Source organism: Dermacentor andersoni, chromosome 2 (genome assembly GCF_023375885.2).
Source record: "Dermacentor andersoni chromosome 2, qqDerAnde1_hic_scaffold, whole genome shotgun sequence".
Lineage (NCBI taxonomy): Eukaryota > Metazoa > Arthropoda > Arachnida > Ixodida > Ixodidae > Dermacentor > Dermacentor andersoni.
This window is the reverse complement of record NC_092815.1, coordinates 63,849,353-63,866,823: the sequence shown is the minus strand read 5'-3', so window position 1 is coordinate 63,866,823 and position 17,471 is coordinate 63,849,353. Positions and strand designations below refer to the sequence as shown.

At 42.5% G+C, this 17,471-nt stretch overlaps 1 protein-coding gene across 2 annotated transcripts in view; it reads right to left on the bottom strand.

The window, feature by feature from the left end:
- LOC126542198 (peptidyl-glycine alpha-amidating monooxygenase B-like) overlaps positions 1-17,135 on the bottom strand; it is a 40,736-nt gene extending 23,601 nt beyond the window's left edge. For both annotated transcript variants that reach the window (XM_050189151.3, XM_050189152.3), the window contains exons 1-9: positions 16,892-17,135; positions 14,687-14,833; positions 10,064-10,118; positions 9,866-9,965; positions 4,070-4,155; positions 3,255-3,332; positions 2,623-2,671; positions 1,490-1,557; positions 1,045-1,205 (exon numbers count right to left, since the gene is read on the bottom strand). In XM_050189151.3, the coding sequence (XP_050045108.2) occupies positions 1,045-1,205; positions 1,490-1,557; positions 2,623-2,671; positions 3,255-3,332; positions 4,070-4,155; positions 9,866-9,965; positions 10,064-10,118; positions 14,687-14,833; positions 16,892-16,906 (759 nt within the window). In that variant the 5' untranslated portion in view covers positions 16,907-17,135. The remainder of the gene's footprint in view (positions 1-1,044; positions 1,206-1,489; positions 1,558-2,622; positions 2,672-3,254; positions 3,333-4,069; positions 4,156-9,865; positions 9,966-10,063; positions 10,119-14,686; positions 14,834-16,891) is intronic.
- Between the last annotated feature and the right edge of the window lie 336 nt (positions 17,136-17,471).

Sequence of the window (17,471 nt, the reverse complement as noted above, 5' to 3'; positions counted from 1 at the left end):
CGACAAGTTGTTTTTTCAACCACTTTCATTTCCATTAATTTATCGTTTCTTTATTTGCTTTATTAAACACAAGTAATTTCCCCTTTGTTGTCCTTGGTGTCAATGTTTGTTGGTTTCTTATTGTAGGCATCAAGCAATTTTAACTCTTTAATAGTTATTAACAAGATTTTGTGCATAATGCCAGTGAATCAAAATTTTATGCAATGTCATATAATACTTTTCTGTCTGTTCTCAACTGCAGTAGTACTGGTTACTAGTAACAAAAATCAGGCACTTTTCTCAGTGTCAATAAAAAATTCGGCAGTTTCGTCCTAAAGGTAAAGCATTGACAGCAATAGCAAGATTTAGAGATGCACACGAACTCCTCGGACTGCGTTTTGTCTATATGTCCGAGTGACATGTTGGTGCGATGCAGCACACAAGGCTTCTGGGCAGAAGGGACAGTGCCCCAGCGGCTGCCAGACGTCTCCTATGATGCTGTGAATGCGTGTCGAGCGTTCGTGTAATAGCTATTACAATAAAATGATCTGTTGCAGCACATTAAAAGCCCTTATCTGTCGGATGTAATTTTACAAGCCAAAGCTTTTCCTACTTTGCTTGTGGGAAGTTAAGCCTGTGCATCGGCACATTTCAGGGCTTGCAGCAGAGATCTGATGCTCATGCATTTTACCTGGTGATGTATATTTACCTGGCAAAAAAACACCACATCTATCACAGTGGTTGCACTGCGAATAAAAACAGATGTTTTTCATTTCCTTTTGCAGTAAACAACTGTTTGCTACAGTTGGTGATCATCCTATGTATATTCTGTTAGTGCCTTGAAACCCATCGCCTCTCATGTCTCATCTCGCTACTCGCTAAGGCCTTGCAAACTTTACTAAAGGTAAAGAAGAAGTGAGGTAAAGCCCTCGCTTTTCGCAGCACTGCGCCATGGTGCACAAGGCAGTCAAAGACTGGCAATAAGGTGAAAGTAAGTTAAGCAATAGTGACAGCTGCTTGTTCTCTATGATGCATAGCTTCTGAAAGCTTTGTTGTTCCCTTTACCTGCGGCTGGTGTGGATCACCCTTGGCCAGCAAGCTCCATTGGCCATTGTGCAGCAGATAGGCAGTCACGGCACGCCCCAGGGAGTGTGTGTGCACCCGGTAGGCGAAGACAAAGATCGTCTCCTCTCGGCTTGCCACGCAATTAACGTCCACGGGAAAGTCTGCAGGGCAAATGACCAACCCAAATACAGCGTTACGGCTAAAGCAAAATGACAAGAGTAATTGATGTCACCTGACAGACTGCCAGGCAATGTTTATGGAGTAAAAGAAAGACTTTTTCCCAAAAATTTTTATTGGTGTCAATGAATGTCAAATGTCCTAGGATATGGACCTACTGAACCACAAACTGGAATATAGACTAGCTCACATTTTAGATTTCACATGAAAAGACATGATAATGCCATCACAAGAATAAAACGGGTGAGCAAAAAATTGAGCAACTTACTTGTGTGACCAGGTGGGATGGTCCTGTCCTTAGCATAAAATACGTGGATCCCAGCCAGGTATCTTTGCCTATAAAATAAATTTTCATGCCAAGAGTTAAATTATTCAGGCCGGTAAAACTTGGCTCGCCATCCAAGTGCTTAAGAGGGAGCTGTAAGGCTCCACCACGTTTGTGTCATTCAAGCGATGGCAACAAGTGGCAGTAACAAGCAACAAGCTTGGTCGTTACGGGGTGCAATTTGTTGCCATTGCTTGTCGCATCTACCATTTTCAGCCACTCGAAATGTTGCTCAGAAGTCCGTGCAGCGGCTTCTGCTGGTTACATACTGTGGTTCCATAACAACGTGGCAGCACCATTCATCCGAATCGCCCCTGCTACTTGCTCCCTGTTGCGACAGCAAGAAATAAGCAGCAAGCTCTCGTTCAGTCTCATCTCACAGTGAGGATAAACTATTCGTGAAATTCTGCCACGACTGTTGTGATCAGCTGTTTGTTTTGATTCTGTTAGGCCTACAATGGCACCAAGCCCTGAAACCGTTTTGATTTCTACCAGAAGGTGCCACAGCATATAATGCTGTCGATGTGTAACGCCTGCTTACTGTGCTTAAGTGTGGTGTTAAATGTACATATATATTACACTTCAGTTGAAAGATTGACCTCATGACTTTCTTTCACAGTGTCACATCCACGTGGTTGCTCCACACCGTGACAGTATGATGCTTGAATATATTGTGAACATGTGGTGTTACTCTTTAGTTGCTACTTTTCCTATTCAAATAGTGAAGTGAAGTGCAGGAACGCTCTCCTCTGGCAACCACACAATGAATTTTAATAAATATCTTGCATTTTAAAAGGCAAGGCCATATTCTGATGACTGATGTGGGTGACTTTTCTTTACGAAGTCCTTAAATGTACAAGAGCAATGAAAATCCCCCCAAAAGCAAAAGCTGCACATTAAGTTCATTACTTAATTACTCCACAACAGAAACACACTGCGATATATAGTGGGCTAATGCAACTGTTCATATTTAACAAAGAAGATTTTTTGTAGGCATTACAACTACAGCAGATCAACATCATGCCACAATTAAAACAAGAATGAAATAAACACACAATATATTGCATGACACTCACGGCTGCAAGTCAATTTGCAGTTCCAGGCCTGTAGTGTCAGATTCCCCATCTGCAAAAAGTATGCAAAATTCTGAGAGACTGATCACTGTATTCCTGCATCTATGTACACGTAGGACAAAAGAAAGGAAAGGAAGAAAAGATCAAGCAAAATAAAATCTATACTTGGGCAATATGATCATAAGATGTTTTCTTTATTCTTGCCGCCAATGTCTGCATTCTGACAGAGACAGAATGCACAAATTCTCATGCACTTCCAAGTAAGTGCTTGTTAAGGAACCCTATCTGGTCAAAATCAATCTGCAGCCCTCTAACATGGTACTTTTCACAGCTCCTTTGTTGCTCTAGGACGTCAAACCAGATCAACCAATCAACTATAATTAAAAATAACCAAAACACTCAGTTGTACTAGGCCTATATACAAACATCTTGAATCACTGAGAAAAGGCCACAATGTCAGGCCTACAGCTGAGTGCGAGAGCACAATATTTCTCTAACCAAAAGCTTAAGTCCAATTCCTCCACATCTTAATAATCCATGTGAAAATAAATAGCTGAAGGATCAAAATGAAGTGAAAACAAAAATCCATGGATAATAGTAATTGCGAGCACAGGCTGCTAACAGTTTGAGCTCACCTGGCATTGGGCTGTCATAATGCACTTGAAGGACCAAGTATCTGACAGGTGTTAGATGGCCAACTTGAAATCCCACACCTGGGAGGAGAAAAAAGAAAAAGCCATGCCAGGAAAAGACAAGTATCTGCAACATTTATTATAGCTCAAGCCTTTGTTTTTGTAGAAACTCATCAGGAACTAATGAGCCCTGCAAGAACACAAATTAGGGAATGTAGAAATGGCAAGTTCTAGAAAGCAGTCACACTTTATGTCTTGTCTGCATAACACCAGAGAGGTTAGAAAACAATCCTAGCACAAAATATAAAGAAGAACAGAATAAATGGTGCGATTGTGTTTCCTTTTTAATATCAATCATTACTGTTAATGTAAGTACCAAATGAGAATACGTACTGGTTTGCACTGTTAGCTGTGAATACATTTCTGCCCACTCTAAGAGCAACGGCAATACCTTTTCATTTAGGCTGTCATGTTCTCAACAAGCAATATAAAAAAACAACTGTAAAATTATTATTACCTTTTGCAATTTGTGCTTGATAGCCTAAATTCTTATTTATCGTTGACAAGCACTGTTAGTTGCTCAATAATTTGGTTGGATATGGCATAAGGCACAAGCCATCCCTTTGATTGTGTTGCCATGTTTGTGATGCAAAGCCTTCGGAGCAGTTTAGGGCAGCCACTATATTCAGAGACTGGAGTGCCCAACACAGACTAAAAACTCTGTTTGCGGCTCCATAAGTGTGGTAGTGCCACCACTCCTTCTGCAAAGTCCGTATCTTAAAGCCATAAAATACCAGTAGACGAATGATAACACTTGCCTTCTGGCAGCTGTGTGCTGGCTGCATTGCGGGCCCAGCCATAGAGAACAGTCAGGTTGTCGCAAACCGCATTGCGATCGCAGTTCCTTCACACAGAAAGCGAAAGGTAAAGCAGACATTTTTTTATCAAGCGAACCACACATGGTAGAAGACAACTGAAAAGTTTTCTATGACAATACTGTTCACGCTTCCCTGCATTTTGATCTTTCACAACCATTTCATTCATTCGTTAGCAACACAGTGCATTTTGTTGTTTTAACAAGGTAAAAGCTGCTGCTGGCTGGTTCCATCTTACAGGAGAATAACATTCACAAGTCCATTAACAAAGACTGAAAGGAAGGTGACATAACATGGTTATAGATGAGTGAGAATCCATCCTCGCTGTTGCAAGCACAGCTTTATACAGCGGAGATAAATGTGACACAGAACGTCTGACTTGCATTCAAGTACACCAATTGTCCTTGTTTTTGTGCTGAAATCAAGAAAGGAGCAAATTCTGTAACAGGAGGAAAGCAATGCAACCGGCAACAGTGAGTGAATTGAATTCTGGGGTCTTACATGCCAAAACCATTATTTGATAAAAAGGGACGCCGTTGTGGGGGGACTACGGATTAATTTTGACGAGAGGATCTTTAACGTGCCTCCAAGGCACGCGACATTGGTGTTTTTGCAATTTGCAATTAGCATTTTGATTGCAATTTTGCAATCAAAATGTGGCCGCCACGGTAGGGTGGCTAGAAGGGGAGGTGTGAATACCGGCGGCGCAAACGTGACCCCACAGTGCACCGATGCCGCGAGGCGGCGCTGTTGACCAAAGCGGGGTAAGCACGCAGCCGAAATGAGCGCCTCGCCAGCTTCGCGTCGGCTGCATCTCTACCAGCAAAGTGAAAGTGAGCCCGTTTCGGGTATCGCGCGCTTTCTGCGAGCGTAAAAGAATGCATCTTTATCATGAAAACAATGTTATGTCAGCCTAAATCATTACTCCTGTGAAATTTTACGGGCCCAGTTCGCACTGTATAGAGATTAAAACGCGTTTTGTCTGTGCGCATTTCGTGAGCTGGCTTTGGGTGTTAAGAGCTAGTGGGGGCTTCGAAATAATTTCGACCACTTCGGGTTCTTTAACGCGCACTGACATCATACGGCACACGTGCGCCTTGCATATCACCTCCCTGAAAATGCGATCTCGTCCTCGAGATCAGCAGTCAATCACCCTATTTATTTATTTATTTATTTAAAATACTTTCAGGGCCCAAAGGCACTACAGAAAGGAGTGGGGAAGAAATGGCAAGGCGTGCAGCAAACAAACAAACAGAAGTATTACAAGGCGTCTTGTAAAGCGATCTTGAACTGGTGGTCATCAGCAATGCTGGCGATTGTGGAGGGAAGGTGGTTCCATGCGACACTTGTTCTAGGAACAAAAGAGTCATTACACAATTTTGTGCGACAAGAAGGTAGCCCCACCTTGAAGCGATGATCGGTCCTTGAAGATATGTAATGAGGTGGTTGGAACAAAACGTCCTTCATCTCGTTGTTATAATAATAGATTTTATGAAAAAGGCTAAGGCGAGAGGACTTTCGACGCAACGAAAGGTCAGGCAAGTTTAGGGTTTTCTTCATAGATGTGACACTGGAATGACGTGAATAATTCGACAAGATGAAACGTGCGCCGCGATTCTGAATGGCTTCAAGAGTTTGAATGAGTGTAGTCTGAGTAGGATCCCATATGGCCCATGCGTACTCTAATTTAGAACGTACCAAGGTTTTGCAAAGTGTTAACTTCAGGGACGATGGGGCATCAAAAAAGTTTCGACGCAGATAACCAAGCATGCGATTGGCGTTGTTAGTTACAAATTCTACATGCGTATTCCACGATAGATTAGAAGAAATGTGAACACCAAGGTATTTATAGCTGTCAACAGATGGTAATGGAATATTATTGAGGCGGTAAGTACGCGGACAGTGATTAGTGCTGTGGCGAGAAACCTGCATACTTTTACATTTAGTTGTATTAAGTGTCATGAGCCATTGACTGCACCATTCAAATACCCTATCTAGATCACGTTGCAGATTGAGATAATCGTCATGGTTAGTAATTTTCTGGTAAACCACGCAGTCATCTGCAAACAGTCGGACAGTTGAGGAAGAAAGGCAAGTAGGAAGATCATTAATATAAATCAAGAAGAGCAGAGGGCCCAAAACTGACCCTTGCGGGACACCAGATGTTACGGCAGAATTACGTGAAGAGAAGTCGTTAGCCGTCACATACTGACTACGGTTAGAGAGAAATTCCTTAATCCATGCAAGTACATTGGGGTCTATGTTAAGTTGATTAAGCTTGAAGATAAGTAGATCGTGTGAAACGGAGTCAAATGCTTTAGCAAAATCTAAATATATGCAATCAGTATCAAAGTCATGATCCGCGTTAATGAACAAGTCGTTAGTAAAACATAACAATTGCGTTTCACACGAAACTACCTTACGGAATCCATGCTGATAAATGCTGAAGAAGGAATTGGACTCCAGGAATTCAATGAGGTGCGAGTATATTATATGCTCTAGAATTTTTACTGGAATGGATGTTAATGATATGGGGCGGTAATTATTGGGGGAATGTACATCACCAGATTTATGCACAGGGACCACCTTCCCTATCTTCCAATCAGAGGGCAGTGTAGACATCTGTAATGACTGTTGAAAAAGCTTTGACAATATCAGTGCAGAATAAACTTGTGTACACTTCAGCATTTTTGATGAAATACAATCTGGACCGGCCGACGAAGACACTTTTAAGTTGACAATCAGCCTTTCGACACCAACTGCATCAATAGCGATATAATCCATTGGGAAGAAGTTGGTTCTTGGTATATGCGGAAATACTGTGGGAGTGCTCTTATGAAAATGAGTAGCAAACACATTGTTCAGAACATTGCAGCATTCGCTTTGAATTACTGGGACATCAGATTGGATTAACTGAATGTGTGTCGTTTTAGTACCGTTAATAATGCTCCAAAACTTACGGGGATTAGAACGAAGTAGCAAAGGAAGAGTTTTATCAAAGAATTCCTTCTTGGCTTTTGAGAGCGCAGTACAGAATTCTCTGTTAAATTTTTGATAGCAAGACCAGTGGTCTATTCTGGCTGTGAATTTTGCGCGTCGAAATATCCGCTTCTTTTTGTTGCGCATGCGCTTTAACATGTTATTGAACCATGGTGAGCGAGTACATGATGAAACTTTCCTTTTAGGTACAAAACGATCAATAAGAGACAAGAGTTTGTTTTTATAAAGCAACCAGTTATCCTCAACCGATCGCTGCTCAAAACCGGCGAAAAACCGATCAGCAAGGACCTGAAATTCCCCATTCATTCCAGTTACGTCTGCTTTGCCGTAGTCTTGGATGACCCTAGTTTTTTTCTTCTTAGAAATCTTTGCCCGTAGAGTGAAGTGAATTATCGAGTGATCGCTAATTCCCGGTGAATGAGTTAAGGCGGTAGCTAGGTCGGGTGTAGTGGTAAGTATTAAGTCTAGAATATTAGCGGAAGTGGAAGTTATGCGAGTGGGAAAGTGAACGAGCTGAGTTAAGTTGAAGTCGTGACAAAAAGTTAAACATTCTTTGCTTTCAGCTGAGTTGTGTTTTAAGGAAACCGAGTCTCGTTCCCATCTGATGTCAGGAAAATTGAAGTCGCTAAGTAAGAAGAGGGGCGATTTTGGGTATCGGACGAACAGCTGATTGACAACATCGTGCAGTTCATTACAGAACGATAATGATGCAGTTGGTGGCCGATAACAGACACAAAAAATTATTTCGCGAGAATCAATGAGCACGCGCGCACACACAAGCTCAAGCGAGGATACAATTGGAATAACATGGGAAGCAAGACTATCGGTAACCGCCAGCAGAACACCACCACCAGACCGGTAATCACGATCACATCGGTAAAATTTGTAGCACTTTTCACAGTCCAAAATTTCTTCATTTTTAACTTTTGCAGAAAGCCAAGTCTCCGTTAGACCAACAATGTCAGCAGAGCAGGAATCAATAGCGGAAGACAATTCCACGCGTTTATTCAGAATACTCCGTATATTGGAAAGAAAAATAGAGGCGTCTTTTGCGCAGGATCTGGGCGGGCATAGCTATGATGCACTGGAAGTGCCAGCACGTGCAGTTACAGTACCAGCGCTATCTTGCGTATCCACTGATCGTATCCACTGATTTCGCGTACGCTGTTACTTACTGAGCAGTACACGTACGTTTTTTTGTCCATGATTAGTTTATTCATGCGAAGAGAGTACGTCTTCCCGGCTACCTTTGCAAATTCTGTTAGTTTCCTGCTTGAGTATGCGTACCGTAAGACCTGTAAGACCCTATGCGTGCCGTAAGACCTGTAAACTGCAGACATTACCTGATAAAGTCTGGACGTATTTACAAACCACTTTTTGTCTGCGCTTGCAGACCTGTAGCATGTCATTTTGATTCTCATATAAGAAATTTACTATGATTGCAGACAGTGAAGCAACAGATCTGGTCATGAAATCGTTTATTAACAAGTGAGCAAAAAATATACAACACGCAATGTTTCAGTGTTTTCCGTTTCTTCTCACTGCTCTGCTGATTGACACCTTTAAGCAAAAAGTGAATCCTTGTGAGGCAATAAAAACGTATAACTGAGGCTGTCAGGGTAGCAGAATGGTCTAGGCAACCAATCTTTAACATTTAACCAATTGACTGCAAAATCTCGGCCACAGCTTTGGCATGCTAGCGTGTTACACTGAATTAAAAATTATGGGGTTCTACGTGCCAAAACCACTTTCTGATTATGAGGCACGCCGTAGTGGAGGGCTCCGGAAATTTTGACCACCTGGGGTTCTTTAACGTGCACCTAGATCTAAGTACACGAGTGTTTTCATATTTCGCCCCCATCGAAATGCAGCCGCCGTGGCCGGGATTCGATCCCACGACCTCATGCTCAGCAGCCAAACACCATAGCCACTGAGCAACCACGGCGGGTGTTACACTGAATAAACGAGTGAGTTTGTTTTCAAGGGCATTGTCCAGCTTATAGAACGATTCTGACGGATATAAAAGGCCCTCAAGGTCCCACTCTTTGGATGCCTCTGGTGGAAGCTCTCTGGGGATATTGCCTTTATGGTGTTTTGCAGTCTTCACAATGTGTGGGCAAAACACGTCTTCTCGCCACATAACCTGCAATGTAATAAACTAGCCGTGCGTCGCTGCGGTGCTCAACATAACTTTAGTGGTCTACAGCATCTCGCCCTCGAATGACGGAATATCGGGAGGAACACTCCAAAACAGGCGACGAGACCAAGTGACAGCGGAGGGCGCAGGCCAGCGCGGGAGTACCACGCCGCGAGCAGCAGCGCCACGTTCCCCCTGGTGGCATCGGTGCGCAAGGGGGTCACGCGCGCCCGAAAGAAAGAGCCGCCGGTATTCACACCTCCCCTTCTAGCCACCCTAACCACGGCCGGGATTTGATCACGTGACCTCGTGCTTAGCAGCACAACACCATAGGTGCTAAGACACCGTGGCGGGTAATAATGAGTGATGTCCAAGTCCGCACTGTTACAGTAATTGTTGCTTGAGTACAAATTATGTTTGCTTTTGTATTTGACTACCCTGTAATTGCCTTTGTAAATAAATCCAGCATAGTTGCTATTACAAGGGGAGAAGGAAAGCCTCAGAGCCAACGAAACTGAAGATGCCATCTCAGGACCATTTTAAGTCTTTTAGGGTACAATTAGATGCAGATAAGACAAGTAATAAGTGACAGAGGTGCTGACCAGGAGCCTGGGTGAAGGTGATCCTTCCTGAAGACGTTCCCGCAGCCGATAAGCAGCATGTGACTCGCTGTGCTGTGATTTGGCTTCGGCTTAAAGCTCACTGCAATACAAGTGCCGAGATGCCAACAGTTTGTGGAATAGAGCTTGAGATGGTGCAAGTCAGATAAACATATGCAAAAACGCTTGTCATCATCTTACCTATGTAGGCTTCTTCATAACTTAAATTATATGCTGTACAATAGTAATCATCCGGCTGCAAAAAAAAGAAGAAATGAAAGGTTGTTTCCAGTCACAAATGCAATTGAGATGGAAAATACAAACAATGAGAAGTTGTTGCCGCATGTACACAATAATTGCAAACAAGCAGATGACCCAGTTAAAAGATTGTCAATCCTTTACATGAAAGGAGAAAGTAAGATATCCACAATCTGATTGCGAGATAAAATAAAACAAAAACAACCACAGCATCTTTAGTATTTTGTGGTTGTAGATTTGAAAACAGAAAGAACCAGTTTAATATGTTGCATTAGCTAGTAAATCCTTCAAATAAATGAAATGTGAAAAGATTCGGAATACTAATTATGTGGTGTGGAATACATGAGGAATACACACATAAATGCATGCCATTGATGCTAGCACCAACATAGTAAAAGACTCGAGGACATCAAGACACCGTTAGTTCTGTACTGAATCACATAAGGTGTCAATGCATACTTATTAAGCTACGCAGGGCACTAAGGCTATGAGACCAATTACTGTGTTTTTTTTAATATGTCTGACACATGAACATTAAGAAACCCTCAGTGGTAATCGAAAGTTCATTGCAAAACTATCTAAACTAGTTTTTGCTGGAGATGGCATAAAAAATTATTCAAACATGGCTTTTTGACATTTACGTTCCCTCTATCATGTTAATTATAGACTAGAAACACTGGGAGTGAATGCAACAGTTGTCCTGCACTGTAAAGTTAGTGAGTGTTACAACAGTCCCAGGCACACTGCCTAATAAAGTGCTGTGGTGAGCAAGACATCAGTGCTAAGTTGCACAGATTACAGAGGCCATGCCTATTATTGAATCGGTTACATACAATTCCTTTAGATATGAAGGTACGTCTAAATGAATATCATTTGCAATGAAAAAAAAAAACAACAGATATATTTAATGCCAAAAGCCAAGTGAGACATTTGACTACAACTAAGAGATTTACAATGGTCTGAACAAGTGATGCCTATACGTGTGGTGCACCACCTATAGAGGTGCCAGTGCTGGCCTCTTAGCAGACACTTTCGAAAGTACACACGAGAGCAGTAGCAGACGACAACTCTTTCGAGCAACACTAGCTGAAGTTTGAGGCTGTGATTTATATGTTTGAGTGTCAGACTATTTCTTCTATGGCGACAGCTGTAATAAAGGCGCAGGCCTCTATGATGAGAGCGGACATCTACATACTGTTACCAGAGTTTGGGACAACCCAGTTCCCATACATGCCAGGTGCGTCCCGATCACAAGAGTTATGAAGCCCACTTATACGAAGTGGAGCTCACGTTAAAGGGCCCCTCACCAGGCCCCATAGCAAATTTTGGTTATGCGCTGAAAGTTGTTACGTGTCCTCTAGGGAACACTTATCGGCAAAAATGTTTCAAATCAGCTCATTAATAGCCGAGATAGAAATTTCAGTGCCGCGAACCCATGATTTCAGGAGGCAAGCTCCACTGCATAGCGAGACGCTCTTTCCACTTGCCCCATCTAGCCTCCGCAAGCGAAATTCCTTCCCTGTGTTCTCTCATACAGGACCTCGAGGATCACGTGACGGACACGTCACGGGCCCAGCCTTCATTTTTTTTTCTCCTCGCTTTTTTTTTTCGGCGCTGCGCACTGTGCACAAGGACACATGACTAGCGGTATAATTCAGTGCTACACGAATACTGAGGCAGACCAAGAGCATCGCTGAGCATGATCACAAGCTGGAACACGATAGAAAATGGCATAGTTTAGGTACCTGTGCACGTGACTGCACGACCGTGCGAACAAGCAGACGAAGTGAAAGTACATCTTTCTTGCTTTGATGTGAAGTAAAACAAAAAAACATGCAGACATTGCGTTTGTGTGTTGTATTATTTCTCTGAACTTCAATTCGTCAATTCAAGCAACAGATCATACAAAGAACAGATGGTGCCTTGAATAATTCTCGAAGTCACATGTCACCACGAGCGACGGCACACTACGGACCCGAGTAAACAGGCTCAGGGACGCGAGTACGTCACCATCCGGCTTGGAGTGCAGCGGACACGAGGAGAAGGGAAAACGGCGTTCGGATTGAAATTTCAGACCTTTCTGCAGCGCATAGCGATGTGATTCTTTGCAAACACAATCGTTGTTGCGCATTGTATGCTCTGCGCTTGTCAGCTCAAAATGGCCAGACCTGATGAGGGGCCCTTTAAGTAGCAACTTGGTTTTTAATAAAGAGAAAATAAGACATCCACCCATTCGTAGCAATTGCTACAGCAGTTGAAGAAAAACGCAGTTGAAGAAAAATTCGTCTTGGTCTGGGACCAGGATGAATTTTTCTTCAACTGTGAGGCTTTTCTTTTAAGGAACCCGTATGGGTTTCCTTTGTAGCAATTGCTACGAACGGGTGCATGTCTGATTTTCTCTTTATTAATTACTTCTCTCCATCTTGTGGGTTTCCGCAGAACAATTATGTCAACTTGGTTTTGTTGACTAATGTGATGTCTCGATCGTATATTTTAATATTCTACCCTTGCTGTAATACTCTTTCTGTACCTCAATAACAGGCACCCATTATTGGTGCAGACTTATACCTCAAACGACTCTACATGGCGCGATGCCTGCACACATTGTATTGATATTTCTGCTGATGAATACATGTGCTGTCGCCAAATAAGTGCCATCAAAGTTACCTCAAGAAGAGTAATTGCAAATTTGTTAATAGAAATGCGTACACTAGCCAATGAAGTCACGGAAAGTACAGGTGAATAAAAGTGCAAGTTAGCGCCTTATCCACTGCATACGTTGACAAACTGCCCTTCCCGATGCAGTTCTCACAATTTGAAGTTCCCTTAGTGACCTGCTTGGAAATATACAAAGCTAAAGTATTACCAACTTTTCAGTATTTGTTTTTTAGAATGGTACTGAAGAGAGATGCCACACAATATATATAAAGGCGGAGCAGTGGCGGTCAACATAGATAGGCGCTGGCAGCAAGGCTGGATTCAGTCCTCTGCGGCGTAGGCATTACACTTCAATAATGCAACAGATAATAAAGAATAGCTCAGTTGAGTACAAAATACACACACGAAAAGGACTACGCTGCGAAATAAACCAAGTATTCTGCATGCTAAGTCTGCTCAGACAACATGAAGGTGTAAAGACATCCCAAACGTGATGCAAACTTTTCAGCGAAAGTAAAACAACAATCCTTGCCCCAAGCTAAGTCTTTTCTAACACCTTTCCCAAGAAACCACAATATCGAAGATGTTCTTGGGTGAAAAGACTAAAGCTGTTGAAGAAGCACTTGCCTGTAGTCATTCCAATAAAGCACAGCATGATTCAAGCCCCTGACAAATGAGGTGAGGTGAAAACCTTGCACTCAAATATATCAACAGTTCTGCATGAAGCAACTAGCAACAGTTCAACATGCACGAAGCCATGCATAAAATAGATCCAGAAACATAAATTATGTGACAGCTGGTGTGATGATTTAGCAGGCTGCATAAAACCAACAAAATCAGTCCTTGCAAGCCTCATTAACACACAACACGATAATGCACTTGTGCAGTCATGCACCCTAGGTGGCGCAACAAGGTGAAAAAGTGGCAAACAGTAGAAGCAGCAAGCCGCATTCTGAACCCAAGTAAAATGCCTTTAACCCACATGCTGCACTGTGGACAAACTGAACAAAACATGGGTAGGCCATGATTAACTTCGATGCTTAGCCGTGCAAACATGATCAAGTGCGACAAACACAGAGATGGCAAAAGAAAGCATAAGAACAAGAAATTTCCCGCCAAATGGCTTGCTGCCGCTCGTGCAACGTCGCAATGAATAATTAGAACCATGTCACCGCCAAGTTTTTGTAGGTATTTGAGCACCCACCACGCAACAAATCTTTGACATACCCTGAAGCTTTGGCCACCCCACACATGTGAAAGGTGTTGCTTATTTTGCTCTGAGAATGTGAATCGAACAGAGAAGCACGAGCAATAGCGCAGAAAACTACGGCAGATGGCTACCTTCTTTCCCGACTGCACTTCGCAAGGCCGCCACCAGCGGCATGTCTGTCTGAGTGCACTACGTGGATAGACCCTTTTTACATTTACATACACACGTCCCAAAGACTTGCAGCTTCGCTCTTGCTATATTTAGCAGGTAAGGAAGCAAATACAAGTTGCAACAGCCTACAAATATATACTTATTTTTCACTGGCAAACCGTGGCATTAAAAAACATGTAACTTCGAGTTTTCTGGTGTCATGAACACACAGCTGCCACAGTGTGGATCAACAAGTCCATAGAAATTTATTACAGCGACCACTGGCAATTGCTGTATTGCACAACCTTTTAAGTTGACTAGTTCTTGACCTTGGTTTTCAACCTCAAATCTTATGTAGGTCTGCATCAGAAAAAAAAGAAAAAGAAAGAAAGGAAGGAAGAAGAGAAATAGGGATACATTAATTTCAACCATTATTTTCAAAGCTATTCTTGGAAGTTGACAGTAAAGAAGGATCAAAGCAATAGCGAGAATTTTGTTGTCAGATATCCCTTTAAATGCTTGATGCTTTGGAGAACAAAAGATCTCACCTGGGTTGGCTGCACGCCAGGCATGCGCAACAAGGTCCTTAGTCTGCTCTGACGGTGTTGTGGTGGCTCGCCACGACGCCACAGACCCTCGGACGGCGGCGCAAAGAAAAGGCCTACCAGCAGCCAGTAGCCACCTAGGAAGGACCACTGGAACATGCCAAACAAGATGTTTTTAGTGCCTTCGTGTAATAACAGTAGTCTCTCATTAAGACGAACAGGCTGACAACATAGAAGCAATAATTGAGGAAGTTATCCATGAGCGCCTGGAGGCTAGTAATTAGCCGAGGACACTGCTCGGGAGCTACAAGGACCAGCTTCACAGATGATGCAGCTGATAAGGACCTGAACACTTTGGTGAATTTTTTCAACATGAGGCTATTGAAGAATGTTTGAACAGGCTAGATAAAATGTCAGCTCTGAGACAGTGCTGGACACCAAAAATTGTTTTAACAACTGAAGCAGGAGCACCTAAATAAACACTTTTTATTATGCAAATTTAATAACTGTGTCTTTTTTACACCTGCCTTTTGGCTTTAATGCTGGGTCATCATTTTGTGTGATGGATGCTTAAAAGCACCAGCAATAACAGATGTTGAGGCCCATGGATCACTTATGTTAAGATGAAGAGATTTTTTTCGGTCCCTTCAAGTTCACCTTAACAGGCGTCTACTGTAACTTAAGGCGACCTAATGAAATCATGAAAGAAGTCCATGCACCATGTTTCTAAACAATCACTTTTGCGAGGTATCCTTTTCCTGGAACTGCTGATTGAAAAATTTGTTGAATAATAATAATAATAATAATAATAATAATAATAATAATAATAATAATAATAATAATAATGTGAGCAGGCTTACTGGCTCACTTCTTAGTGGTGTTATTTTCAAGTCTGCTACCTCTCAGGTCGGTTGCCAGTGGCTGTTGGAAAGCCACCTACAGGACATTCATATGCACAAATGGAATTGTTTTGGAATACGGCATCAGGTTTCGAGCACTTCAACTGACGTCTTTGCATCCGCAGTGCTCAAGCTGTGTACAATGCCTCACGTCCTTTTTTTTAAAAAAAGAAGAAGCATTACAAAGGGAGTTTCTTTTGAGCACCAAGGCAATTTTAAATATCAGTTTACCAAGGACATGAACTATAATGCATATTAATGCTTTCAAGTCTGGCTGCAGCTGAAAGCATGGGGTGACGTAAGCCAATCCATTGTTATTTGGATGCTGTATCAACAGCTGCACAAGTAGACACTGCCTATATTTGCATTGCAGAAAAAGTACGGTTAAACTAAGCAAGTCAGTTCTTAATGCAAGATGCTTATCAACACAGCTGATCCTTCTATGCAAATTTCACGGATGAATAAAACCTCAAGTGTATGTGTAACGGAAGCAAGATTAAGTCGTTTCTCATTACAATACGAGCGGTTAAAAAGCTTGTAATACATTACACGAACGTACACACACAATTTAAAGAAAAAGTGGGGCGACCTATTTTTAAACCTCTGCGCACACTAGAGAAGCTCCGCACTTGAAATCCCGGGGAAGGAAGGACAATCACAAGTATGCCACACGGAAGACAGCGAAAACCTAAAGTCTAACCGTTCTACTAACCGCGAGATAACCACTGGCGAAAGTAACTACCACAGATGTTAACTTCAACATAAGGGAACTACCGCGGAACATGTCAGAATCGTGGTTAGCAGAGTAATCGCGATTCAACACAACGTCACACACACACAAAAAAAGCAAGGATTTTTATGCAAGTAAAGCAGGAAAACAACTGTATAAGTGACAGCTGTTCTCTCAAATTTTGGATGTCTTGTCACTAGGCAGTAAAAGCTCGAATGCGTCAACTCGCGCCTACGCACTGCAGAACGCTTCTAGAGTTGGCGCATGGAATCGGCGCGACATATCCACTACACTTCTACGCTGTTACTACTTCTTGACTAGCTGGGGATCTTTTTTTCCTTGATGAGAATGCAAACCTCACTCGAAAGAACTGCATAGCGATCAAAGAGATAGGATTCCCAATCGCTCGTCATATCTTCTCTAGCAGAGCTTCAGTAAAGCGACCGCGCGTCTTCGCATATCGCGTTGCACTTGAAGGCGACAATACATGCTGCCACAGGATGTTATCCTAAGTCCTGGTACGAGCCTGTGAGCGATCGGAACAGACGTACTATCAAAACATATTGAAGCTCTACTTACCAATCTGGCACCCATTTCCAACGTCGGAGTCCACCGCCGCTCACGCACTACCTCAGATGTTCGAGGCGAACCATATAGCAGTTTAAGACGTCCCTTAACCGCATACTTTTACGACAGGTTATCTGGTTTATGAGTTCATATCAAAGCACTGTGCGCAAATCACATCCCACGAAACAAGCATGCGGCCACTCTTGATACGATCTGCAGCCAGTAAACAAATACAACCGTATGACCGTATGGCACTGGCTCAACAAGTTACTTATCTGAACAAATTGGATTGGCTTCTGTCGGCAGTAGACAATGTTACTTTACAAAAAAATAGCAATACTAAAACAAAACAAGTTTAATTTATTTTTTACTTAGCGTAATTTACTGAGTTAACAGAAAAAAATAACAATTTATGATGGTTATTTCTAATGCCATCTTCGAAGTTTCTGGCGCCAATTTTGAATGATGCGAAGGTGCTTACGGAGACGAATACCACCGTGCACGATCTTACCTACGGTCCCATTCAAACATGCACCACGGAGTGAGCGAAAGCACACGCGTCTCGCGCCATGGAGAGTTTACAGAAGTGTTT